Below are 13,109 nucleotides of genomic sequence, written 5' to 3'. Positions count from 1 at the left end.
TACCGAGAGCACCAAGGTGGTGGCTAAAGGTCCTAGTTGGGACCTTCTGTAATCAGATCAGGAAGGCTGGTGGATACAGGTAGACAACCCCTTTTGGGGGGGGGGGGGAGAGGACACTCCTGGACCCCCAGTGATTACCTTCTGGAATGACATGTCTGCCAAACTGGAGGTTGGTGGGATGTTCTGAAGGTCATGGTAAAAGTTTGAGCTATTACTGAATATAGAGGCAGGGGAGGTGCTCTGATTTAGGCGGTTACTAGGAATATCTCACCCCCCCCCCCCCCCTCATACCTCATGAGTAATTATCCAAAATTAAATGACTCCAACAACCTTTTTCAGCATTCAATTAAGAAGTTCGTTATTCTAAAAATAAGTTTTATAAAGAGTCGGGAATTAATGAGACCCAGTTACCCAAAACATTCAATGTAGGTTTATCTAATGGGATTCTGCAGGAACGAGAAGATAGCGAGACGTAGTCTGTTATAGCTGGTGAAAAATGCTTGCTAAAAATATATATATTAATATGTAGAAATATTGCCAGTTGCCTCTATTAATGCGTACTTGCCGCAAAATAAATTTCATATTGGATAGGAGAATCCATGCAAAAAAGTATTTGCAGCAATAATGGAATAGTTGATCTCCATCTTTTACATGACTGCTGAGGAGTTTTAACTAGATCTTTGAAGGACTGGTGTAATTCATTTGGTGTTTTTGGGGGGGGCATGAACTGCATCTTTCAGGTCCTGAGGATTTTAAAGGGTACCAGTCAGCAGGATCGACTGTATAAGACCAGACATATTGCCTGGTAGGAGGGTTGATTCTGCTGATTAAAATGATACCGGTCTTGTGAAAATCAGTTTTGGCGTTTCCGAGAAAAAATACTTTTATTCTTTATGCCACTGAGGGCTTTGATGCACTGAGGGGCATGACCAGCACTGGAAATCTGAGGGGACACACCCCACCCCTTTGTGCACTGAAGCTTTCGTTTGCTTAAAGATTAAGGCTAGGTCTACACGACGACAGATAGGGCACAACTACACTGCAACATTTGCCGCGCGACATTTTGGCGCACCAGTGTCGCACAACAATTTTTATAATGATAGTCTATGGCAGAGCTAGGCAACCTCCGGCACTCCAGCTGTTGTGAAACTACAACTCCCAGCATGCATACTTGCTCTGCTCTTAATAGTAAACTCACATAGAAATGAGCATGCTGGGAATTGTAGTTTCACAACAGCTGGAGTGCCAAACATTACTGATCCCTGGTCTATTGTGTCGCACTGTGACATGTCGTGACTGCGACACGACAGTCGACAAAAAATCCATTCAGAATGCGTCGCAGTCGCATGTCACAGTGCGACACGATAGACTATCATTATAAAAATTGTTGTGCGTCAAAATGTCGTCGGTTAGACCTAGCTTAAGTTTTTTGTTTGTTTTTTCTTGGGAAACCCACAATTTTTTTTCACAAGATGGGTATCCTTTTAATCAGCAGGACAAACCTTACCAGGGTTAATGGGGCTGATCCTGCTGACTTTAAAGTCCTCACTTTACCACAGGACCTGAAAGACTAAGCCAGTACTTTTTTTCCTTCCCACCTGTGGGCTTGTATTTGTGGTTTGTGTCATTGTACGATGTGTATGACCTGTACATTCTTCCCTTGAATGTAAAAGTAAAACTCATGAGGCCTCCTAATGAAATACTTGTTGACCGTTTTATAATGGCTGGTTGTCTCGTCTGGGCAGTCACTTAGTATGAAGCCTTCCCTGGAGGGTCTGTCTTCCCTGGCCTGCTATGATCAGATATTATGACGGGAGGGTAGCTCTCTGCCCCTGCAGGAGACAGGTGGTACTACAGGTGCCCATAGAAAGGAATGAGTAAGCAAGTAATACATGGTTGTGTCGAGTCCTCCAGAGTACAACAGAGCGGAGGACCCATGCTGGCTGCCAGGGTAGAAGGACAGACTATCCTGATGACCTCCCATAACCTAGCAGTCGGCAGCCATGACCGTTTTAGACACGTGCCTCTTGTTCTCATTAGGCACCACCGTCTTGATGTGATGTAAACAAAAGCGGCCATTGTGACTTGGATGTACTCCTTACGGCCATGTGCGCCAGGCGCCTGCCGGGTGAGGCTGGAGGAGCGCCTGCGCTTGTGTAATCTGTTTAGCCAGATCACATAATCCTCTCACTGCAGAAGCTAATGAAGCCCAGTATTGACAGCAAGCACTGACTGCACTTGTGGACCTTATTATGGCAACAGTGTCAGTACGCACTGCAATTATGTTTAACCCCTGCAGCTGCCGTCCATAGGTATACATCGAGTGACATGAGCTTTACTTGCAAAAGTTCTGGAAGGTTCCCCACACATATGTAAGGGCACTTTAGGGGCCTATATTCATTAAACCAGGTGGCACAGTTGCCCTCTTAGGGTGGGCAGAGAGCCGCCTAACAGGTTATTTGGCAATTAAATTTGCATCTCTCCTAGCAGTATCTTCAAGTAATTGACGGATGTGGGTTATGGGGTAGTTGGTCGTCTACCGCATGGAGTCCAGGTCACTGGGTTAACGGTGAGAACGCGACCATCTGTCCAATCATTGTGCTGATTGCTGCTGTACAGCGACAAACTCTGCTCTTTGTCTCCAGCTAGTGGTACGTTCATGAAACTGCAACTGCTGTGTGGGGCGAGTTGTCACCAACCAAGCACAACTTTGGTCAAAGGGATGGAGAGCACCACATCTGTACATTACAGCGCCTCATGGTAGCACATGGACTGCCAGGGGTCTATAGTCTCCTTTTAGAAGCAATGAATTAATGTAAAAAAATAAAATAAATTATAGATAATCTAACAAAGCTAGAACCAGCCCTATACCTCATAAAGATCCAGAGATCTCTCCATTCATTGCTCCAGTAGATTTTTCAAGCTGTCAGCTTAGGGAGCGTGTCCTTTCTCTGGCGGTGCGTTGAAGGATGGAACTGAGCATGTGTGTCCATCTCAGTGAGCAGGACAGAGAAATTAGAAATAGGGCAACCAGCAGGTGGCGCTATACAGATAGATTTCAGTAAATAACTCGGTGGCTATAATACATTTTTTATTACACGCAATTACAAAAATATTCAGACCCAGAATATTATTTGTGGGACAACTCCTTTTAAGGGTCCATCAGAAGGTTGTATGTGCCTTACAGTACAGCGCTGTGCTCTGCCCTGAGTAGCGGACCCAGCTCTAATAGTGTTTGTAGACAGGGGTTGTCATATTGAGGTCACCCCTATAAGTATGAATTGCCTTAACTCCAGAGCCGGACTGCTGTGGCCTTCAAAAATTCAGCCATTTTGCTTTTCCATTTTTGGGAAAGCTGGGTTTTTCATTGGAGTCCAATAACCTCATATTTGCTCGCGCCCTTCAGCTTAGCTTCACCATTGCCTGCAGCTTACATAGGGCCGACTAGTGTGATCCCAGCCGCAGAGGCTTTCCTGGAAGTTTTTGGAAGTTCATTCACTGGCAGCAGCCCAGCAGGGTACACTTTTATTTTATTTAAGAAAGCGTTCCTAATTGGAGGCCTATATACTCCGCACCCAAGGGGAAGGCTCAGTAATAAGACGGGGGTCAGCTGAGGCTTGTGTTCCTTGTCCTGACCCACTTTACGCCTTGTGTCTTGGAACGTGTGGGGAATGACATTGTGCAGTGACTGACAGCAGGGCATCAATTCAGCTTCTCCTATCTGTATCCTCTGCACTGTGCTGAACAAGCCGCCCGGATAATGCATAGCGCAGCGGGGGGCGACCATCAAAAGCTTCCTTCATCTGAGAAGTATAGTATCAGCTACAATAGGAATCCCCCGACGCCTGCTTAATGGAAAAACCAATTACTGTGTAATTCGGCTGTGACCTGCCACCCAGCATACCGGCTGCCATGTTGATGTGGGGGGGGGGGGTTCTCTAACGTAACTAAGCAGGTTTGCCATACAGGAGCCTGGTAAAGCTTGGTAAAACCTTTGCCGGCGCTGTAAAACAAGCTGCGTCAGCAGTCTTCCACCTTTCCCAAGAAAAGATCGGTCACATAGATGGGGGTGGCCTTCACAGAATGACAGCTTCTTTTTGCTGTGAAAAACAAATCTGATGGAAACCATCAGCAAGCATGTCCGCAGCTGCTGCTATGGATTCATTTTTACTCTAATTGCTTGCGTAATCAGCCAGGCTCCAGAAAACCTGAGTACTTGATTGTAAGGCCTCATGCACATGTTTTTCTCGGCCTCATTTCAATGGGTCCGCAAAAAAAAGTAATAGTTCTTCCGTTTGTGTTCCGCGTCCGTCGTCATTGTTTCCCTTTGGCAAAAAAATAGTGCATGTCCTACTTTTTTTCACATTTGCGGACCAGGATAGGCATTTATTACAAGGGATCTGTAGAAAATAAACGGATCCTCCAAAAAAAACGGATGCCGCATCAGTTGTGTGCATGAGCCCTTATACTTGATTTCAAAACCTCCTAGTGTATTGTCTGCAGCTGCTCTGCTGACCTAGGCGTCTCCATGGTTACAGACTACACAAAGCCTTTGTAGTCTGATTCTGCAGCCCTTCTCCTTCTTTTGGCTACTTTTTGCTTACATATACCGGCATTTGGTAGTAATAAGTAGGGGACAAATGGACGGAAGCACTTTGCACAATGTGCAGACACAGTAAAAATAATAAATCTGCCAACAGCTACTTGCTGATGGTTTTCTGGTAGTAATTTGGGTAAAAGAAGAAAAAAAAAATGCAACACTTTACATCTGTTGTCAACATAATCATTCTCGATTAAAGGTGAGGGGAAACTCATTGGGTACTGACACCCCAGCACCTGAATTTGTGGTTGCTGTGTGGTTCTTCAGCTGTTCTTCTCTTTTAACCCTTTAAGGGCATGCTAGGATGTTAGCCTTATTAAAGGGAACCTGTCACGGGGATTTTGTGTATAGGGCTGAGGACATGGGTTGCTAGATGGCCGCTAGCACATCCGCAATACCCAGTCCCCATAGCTCTGTGTGCTTTTATTGTGTAAAAAAAAAACCGATTTGATACATATGCAAATTAACCTGAGATGAGTCCTGTCCCTGAGATGAGTCAAGGACAGGACTCATCTCAGGTTAATTTGCGTATGTATCAAATTGTTTTCTTTATGCAGTAAAAGCACACAGAGCTATGGGGACTGGGTATTACAGATGTGCTAGCGGCCATCTAACAACCCATGTCCTCAGCTCTAGACACAAAATCCCTGTGACAGGTTCCCTTTAATCCTGTGTTATACGGCTTCATTCATTTTCCAAATGCATCCCGGCTGTTCTCCTTGGGATTCCTGGGGGAACATGATGGAGGTGCAGAGTTTTCTAATTAGCTCCTTCATGTTCTCCATGATTTCTGTGCTTGGTCCGCACCCAGGGGAAGACCCGGGAAAATCTCTGCACTCATTTCCTTCAGACTAATGAAGACTTATTATCCAAACTCATGAACCTGCAGGATTAGAAAAACAAAGCTGCTTTCTTCCGAAAAACACCACTCCTGTCCTTGGCTGTGTTTTGGTATGACCCATTTACTTCAGTGGTGGCAAGCTGCAATACCAGACATGTCCTGTGAACAGGTGTGGCACTGTTTTTGGACAAAATCAGCCATTTTTAAATTGGCAAAGTTTTCCTTCACCCGAGACGGAGATTCAGTTCTGTGCTCTGTACCTAAATATGTTGCCTGCTCACCCTACCCTGAGCACCTGTCCCATTTGCCTCACCAGCCCCCTCTAGAGGTCATATTGCGATTTGCTTCTGAATTAAAAAGTGGGTCCTGCTATAAAAAAATACTAATTTGTCATTTAAACTAGCTTTTCAAGAGGCAGATGCATAGTGTGATAACCAATGCCGCTCTCAAACGTTTTCCCTTTTTGCTACCATGGGAGTATGGTAACCGCGTACTGTCTCATTCCTATCCCACAGTCTATATGATTACTATCAGACAAGTGACCTCATATCTTAATTCTCAGATTTCTGCCCACAGTTTTTCAGGGATTTGCCTAGAGTCTTTGTTATCATAAAGTGTGACGTTAAAGGGAACCTGTCACCTGGATTTTGGGTATAGAGCTGAGGACATGGGCTGCTAGTTGACCACTAGTACATCTGCAATATCCAGTCCCCATAGCTCTGTGTGCTTTCATTTTGTAAAAAAAACGATTTGATACATATGCAAATTAACATAAGAGTCATATCTTACTTGCGTGACCAGAGAAGAGTCATATTTTCAAGCTCTGACTCATCTTAGGTTAATTTGCATATGTATCAAATCTGTTTTATTACACAATAAAAGCACACAGAGCTATGGGGACTGGGTATTGCGGATGTGCTAGCGGCCATCTAGCAACCCATGTCCTCAGCTCTATACCCAAAATCCAGGTGACAGGTTCCCTTTAAGGTTACTTTCACATCTGCGATTTTGTATTCCGGTTTTGAGTTCCAGCAGAGGATCTCAAAACTCGAGCAAAACGTTTTTGTTTGATTTAGTGCACCAGGATGGATCTGTTCCATTAGGATGCGGTTTCATTAATTCGAAACGGAACAAACTGGATCTGGCATTAAAATAATTGTAAGTCAATGTGTGACGGATCGGAAAATACAGATCCTGCACCATTGACTTACATTGTTTTTGGTGCCGGGTCCGGTTTGTTCCGTTTTGCAGACCAGACACAAAACTGCAGCTTGCAGCGGTTTTGTGTCCGGTGTACAAAACTTAACAAATTGGAACTGATGCATCCTGATCATCCACCCGCATCTACACCGAAAAACGAAGCCCTGAAAAGTGGTAGAGGGCGCATGCTCTGCCACCCTCTATTCATTTCTATTGGGCCGCCGAAAATGGGCTATTTCCGTCGGCCCCATAGAAATGAATGGGAGCGGTGGCCGCACCAGCGCAGTGTGCCCCCATTCACTACTATGGGGAGAGCGCTTGGTAGTGACCGGCCCCAGAGAAACCCGGGGTCCTCTAGCCACCATCTTCCCTGCTCCGTTCTCGATATAGGCGGGACCCAGGTGCTGGTTTGTAAACTGTAGATTATCTTTCGTGGGACAAACCCTTTAAAAGGGGTTATCCCATGATTATCGTAAATAATGGGAATCGGACATCATATAGCACATGACCATCTCTTTCTAACAAAGCTAGAACCAGCCCTGTACCTCACATGGATCCAGAGATCTCCCCATTCATTGCTCTGCTAGATTTATATCAAGCTGAGAGCTCAAGGGGAGTGTCTTTTCTGCTGCAGGTGTGTCTCAGCTCTCCCCATCACCGCTCAGGAGGCGTGTCTCAGCTCTCCCTATCACAGCTTAGGAGAGCATGTCTCAGCTCTCCCTATCACAGCTCAGGAGGCGTGTCTCAGCTCTCCCTATCACAGCTCAGGAGGCATGTCTCAGCTCTCCCTATCACAGCTCAGGAGGCGTGTCTCAGCTCTCCCTATCACAGCTCAGGAGGCGTGTCTCAGCTCTCCCTATCACAGCTCAGGAGGCAGCTGAAGGATGAAACTGAGCATGTGCGGCCATCTCAGTGAGCCAGACAAAGACCTAAGAAAAAACAAACAGCAGGTGGCGCTATACGGTTACATTTTATTGATGAACTCAGTGGCTATACTATTGTCAATTACATGTAATTACAAAAGTATTCAGATCCAGGTGCTGGTTTGAAAACTGTAGAATATTGATCGTGGGAAAACCCCTTTAAGGAAAGCATCACTATTACAATAGGAGGGTTTAATTTAAGCGGTTCCTCATCATTTTTCATGGTGTCTCCTATGGTAAAGTGAATGGACAAGGATTTGTGGCCCCCCCACCAGCAGCTGCCATGGTAATTCTGTATTTTTCTGTCTGCAGTATATTGAAGCCATCAGCAACAAGCAGAGCGAGCTGGAGAACTTTGTATCTGACGGGTATAAGACTGCTCTGACGGAAGAGCGGAGGAGGTACTGCTTCCTGGTGGAGAAGCAATGTGCCGTGGCCAAGAACTCTGTCGGTTATCACAGCAAGGTGAGAAGAGGGCGAAAGACCCAGATGCTAGGGGAAAATTCCTTTAAGGGCTTGTCAGGATTAGGAAAACATGGCTGCATTCTTCAAAAAGCAGCGCCCCCACCTGCCCACAGGTTGCCCGTGGTATTGAAGCTCCAGCCCTATTCACTTCCATGGAGCTGACCGTCAGTACCTGACACAATACATGCACAGGTCTGGAAGAAGGCAGCCATGTTTTCCTAATCTGACCTGGGGTTACAAAGGCCCTCTGAATAGGCAGGAGTGTCAGCACTGCTGTATGTATACGTGTACATATAGGTGTTATATGTAGTCAGCCTAATATCGTTTCTAGAGCTCTGAGAATATCTGAACTGCATTTAAAATGCTAAAAAGATGGGAGACATCTGGATGAGAGCGTTAAGAGACGCTTGAAATGCAATCCATATTAAGATTAGCGCCCTTAGTGCTTCTTTACTAGGTCCCATTGACCTTAAAATTAGTCACCTATGTGCTGGTGATATTAATGTCAGCCCCCTATGTCCTAGTGATATTAAGGTCTCAGGGATACCAATATTAGTCCTCCGTCCCAGTGCTATTTATATTGGCCAATTATGTCCAGGGGCTTTGAATATTGACAGCCTACGTCCTAGTGATACTAGTGTCCAGGGGATGTCGGTATTGCCTCGCTAGATCAGTGGATAATATTAGCCCTGTGTGTCCCAGGGATATAAATATTAGGCCCCTATGTCCTAGTCATATTGGTCTCCTATGTCATGATACAGTTATACATTTCCCTTGGAGTCAAGAAACCAATATTGGCCTTCTAAGTCCCAGGTATAGCAGTATAAGGTCCTGAGGATACAGTACCTCAACTGGCCCCATAAGGTCCTGAGGATACCTCTACTTCCCCTATAATGTCCTTGAAGGTACCTCTGCTGGCTCCCCAATGTCCTTGAAGGTACCTCTGCTGGCTCCCCAATGTCCTTGAAGGTACCTCTGCTGGCTCCCCAATGTCCTTGAAGGTACCTCTGCTGGCTCCCCAATGTCCTTGAAGGTACCTCTGCTGGCTCCCCAATGTCCTTGAAGGTACCTCTGCTGGCTCCCCAATGTCCTTGAAGGTACCTCTGCTGGCTCCCCAATGTCCTTGAAGGTACCTCTGCTGGCTCCCCAATGTCCTTGAAGGTACCTCTGCTGGCTCCCCGAGGTCCTGGGGTACCTCTGCTGGCTCCCCGAGGTCCTGGGGGTACCTCTGCTGGCTCCCCGAGGTCCTGGGGGTACCTCTGCTGGCTCCCCGAGGTCCTGGGGGTACCTCTGCTGGCTCCCCGAGGTCCTGGGGGTACCTCTGCTGGCTCCCCGAGGTCCTGGGGGTACCTCTGCTGGCTCCCCGAGGTCCTGGGGGTACCTCTGCTGGCTCCCCGAGGTCCTGGGGGTACCTCTGCTGGCTCCCCGAGGTCCTGGGGGTACCTCTGCTGGCTCCCCGAGGTCCTGGGGGTACCTCTGCTGGCTCCCCGAGGTCCTGGGGGTACCTCTGCTGGCTCCCCGAGGTCCTGGGGGTACCTCTGCTGGCTCCCCGAGGTCCTGGGGGTACCTCTGCTGGCTCCCCGAGGTCCTGGGGGTACCTCTGCTGGCTCCCCGAGGTCCTGGGGGTACCTCTGCTGGCTCCCCGAGGTCCTGGGGGTACCTCTGCTGGCTCCCCGAGGTCCTGGGGGTACCTCTGCTGGCTCCCCGAGGTCCTGGGGGTACCTCTGCTGGCTCCCCGAGGTCCTGGGGGTACCTCTGCTGGCTCCCCGAGGTCCTGGGGGTACCTCTGCTGGCTCCCCGAGGTCCTGGGGGTACCTCTGCTGGCTCCCCGAGGTCCTGGGGGTACCTCTGCTGGCTCCCCGAGTCTGGGTACCTCTGCTGGCTCCCGAGGTCCTGGGGTACCTCTGCTGGCTCCCCGAGGTCCTGGGGGTACCTCTGCTGGCTCCCCGAGGTCCTGGGGGTACCTCTGCTGGCTCCCCGAGGTCCTGGGGGTACCTCTGCTGGCTCCCCGAGGTCCTGGGGGTACCTCTGCTGGCTCCCCGAGGTCCTGGGGGTACCTCTGCTGGCTCCCCGAGGTCCTGGGGGTACCTCTGCTGGCTCCCCGAGGTCCTGGGGGTACCTCTGCTGGCTCCCCGAGGTCCTGGGGGTACCTCTGCTGGCTCCCCGAGGTCCTGGGGGTACCTCTGCTGGCTCCCCGAGGTCCTGGGGGTACCTCTGCTGGCTCCCCGAGGTCCTGGGGGTACCTCTGCTGGCTCCCCGAGGTCCTGGGGGTACCTCTGCTGGCTCCCCGAGGTCCTGGGGGTACCTCTGCTGGCTCCCCGAGGTCCTGGGGGTACCTCTGCTGGCTCCCCGAGGTCCTGGGGGTACCTCTGCTGGCTCCCCGAGGTCCTGGGGGTACCTCTGCTGGCTCCCCGAGGTCCTGGGGGTACCTCTGCTGGCTCCCCGAGGTCCTGGGGGTACCTCTGCTGGCTCCCCGAGGTCCTGGGGGTACCTCTGCTGGCTCCCCGAGGTCCTGGGGGTACCTCTGCTGGCTCCCCGAGGTCCTGGGGGTACCTCTGCTGGCTCCCCGAGGTCCTGGGGGTACCTCTGCTGGCTCCCCGAGGTCCTGGGGGTACCTCTGCTGGCTCCCCGAGGTCCTGGGGGTACCTCTGCTGGCTCCCCGAGGTCCTGGGGGTACCTCTGCTGGCTCCCCGAGGTCCTGGGGGTACCTCTGCTGGCTCCCCGAGGTCCTGGGGGTACCTCTGCTGGCTCCCCGAGGTCCCGGGGGTACCTCTGCTGGCTCCCCGAGGTCCCGGGGGTACCTCTGCTGGCTCCCCGAGGTCCCGGGGGTACCTCTGCTGGCTCCCCGAGGTCCCGGGGGTACCTCTGCTGGCTCCCCGAGGTCCCGGGGGTACCTCTGCTGGCTCCCCGAGGTCCCGGGGGTACCTCTGCTGGCTCCCCGAGGTCCCGGGGGTACCTCTGCTGGCTCCCCGAGGTCCCGGGGGTACCTCTGCTGGCTGTATTGGTTCCCAGGGCTACTAACTATTACATTAGGTGGCGTGAATAAGTCCCAGATATGCCCCCCACACACACCCACTCCAAAGAGGTTACCCAGTTGAGATATAGGCAATGCAGTATAGATAGGGTGGGTGGTCTTGTTCTATAGACTGGCACCATCCATGGATTATAGAATACGCTCTTACTCTCTATCCTTGGTCTGTTTTCTGACCACCACTACAATGGTGCAGTCTGAGGGGCATGGCTATGAAGGGCTGTGCCAGTCTGCTTTCTGTGTGCACTGCCAGTGCATACGTGCCTCTCTTGGCCTGTTTGCTTGGCTCATTCAGAGCTGTGCTACTGACTTTCAGCGTTCGCAGCCCACCTATTCCTCAGGAAAGGAGGAGGGGGAATGAGAGCAATAGAAAATGAAAGCCTTGTTCCCAACTCCCACACACACATTTTGTGCTGCCCACATGCTTCTTACTCAGCGAGATGCAGTGCCACTTGGCTGCAAAGAGGGAGGGGAAGAGAAAAGCCCCTCGTTGCTCCCAGCGTCAGGCTGCTCTCCTGCAGATTGTCAACGCCATCTAGTGGGGGAATTCGCTCATCACCTTTTACTACACCTTTGCTGGTGGTCCACATCTAAACTAGTAGTGGGCAAGCATGATCTTGGGAATCTCTGCCATCCTATGATGCCGCCATTTACATAGTGGGCAAAGTCTAATTGGCCTAGTTTATGGCTCCTTTAATTGGTGCAGACAGAGCAATCTAGAGTAATCAAAATACCTATAGATCTCATTAAAATGGCTATAATTCACATTTTACGTATTCAATGAAACCCTAATATCCAGAAATGCAGCTATATACTTTATATGCAACCATAGTGCGCCACCTAACCCTCTTCTTCTCCTCTCAGGGTAAGGATCTGCTGGCCCAGAAGGTTCCTTCCTGGCAACAAGCCAGTGTCGATCCCAACAAGATCCCAGACAGAGCTTTACAGATCATGCAGCAAATGGCTACTGGCCCCAATGGTACAATTTTATCAGGACCATTATCCGGACCTATGACCAACTCAAAATCCAGTCTTTCCATATCGGACCCTATACCAGGTGCCAAACCACTGCCAGTGCCCCCAGAGCTCGCCCCTTTTGTTGGGGTAAGTAGATTTTTCTTAGGTCGTAGCTTGTTTTGCATTGGCATGAGACATGCATTTCAACTCTGGTCCCTTATGTTGCAGAGAATGTCCGCACAGGAGGGCACGCCCATTATGAACGGGGTCACAGGACCACCTCCCAGCAGTTATGAGCACTGGGGAGACATGAAGCCAATCCAGTCAAAAATTTCACCATCTCAGCCTCACAAGCAGATAAGCGACTCGTACTCAAACACCCTCCCAGCCCGCAAGAGCGTCCCACCCAAAAACAGCTACACCGTGGGTAAGCGGACACGCTTTTTGTTGGAACAATGAGGTTTTGATCTGAGACCAGTGGGATTGAAATGGCCTCAATGTGCCTGGGTGGTTGGTGACAATATGAGTGTCATCCGTATGGGATGTATGCTGCCAGGTCATGAAGGAGTTAAAGGGGTTGTATCACTTCAGCAAGTGGCATTTATTATGTAGAGAAAGTTAATACAAGGCACTTACTAATGTATTGTCATTGTCCATATTGCTTCCTTTGCTGGCTGGATTAATTTTTCCATCACATTATACACTGCTCGTTTCCATGGTTACAGACCACCCTGCATTCCATCAGCAGAGGTCGTGCTTGCACACTGTAGGAAAAAGTGTCGGCCTCTCTGGTGGCCAGGACAATGAAAGCTCACATAGGCTGGTGCTTTTTCCTATAATGCCAGGCATGGCCACCACTGATGGATTGCAGGGTGGTCGTAACCATGGAAACGGGCAGTGTATCACTTGATGGAAAAATGAATCTAGCCAGCAAAGGAGGTAATATGGATAATAACAATACATTAGTAAGTGATTTGAATTAACTTTCTCTACATAATAAATGCTATTTGATAAAGTGACACAACCCCTTTAATAAAAAAAAAAAAGGGAAAGTATAAGTACCAATCATGAAACCTTCTTTTTGGTTTTTTT

General features: G+C 49.3%; 1 protein-coding gene across 5 annotated transcripts in view; it reads left to right on the top strand.

Annotated features, from left to right (window-relative positions):
- The window catches only part of BAIAP2 (BAR/IMD domain containing adaptor protein 2), a 143,571-nt gene that overhangs the window by 106,195 nt on the left and 24,267 nt on the right, over positions 1-13,109 (top strand). For all 5 annotated transcript variants that reach the window (XM_044296294.1, XM_044296297.1, XM_044296296.1 and 2 more), the window contains exons 7-9: positions 7,877-8,029; positions 11,925-12,164; positions 12,246-12,444. In XM_044296294.1, coding sequence (XP_044152229.1) covers positions 7,877-8,029; positions 11,925-12,164; positions 12,246-12,444 — 592 coding nt within the window. The remainder of the gene's footprint in view (positions 1-7,876; positions 8,030-11,924; positions 12,165-12,245; positions 12,445-13,109) is intronic.

Source organism: Bufo gargarizans, chromosome 6 (assembly GCF_014858855.1).
Source record: "Bufo gargarizans isolate SCDJY-AF-19 chromosome 6, ASM1485885v1, whole genome shotgun sequence".
Classification (NCBI taxonomy): Eukaryota; Metazoa; Chordata; class Amphibia; order Anura; family Bufonidae; genus Bufo; species Bufo gargarizans.
This window is presented reverse-complemented; position numbering and strand designations above follow the sequence as displayed.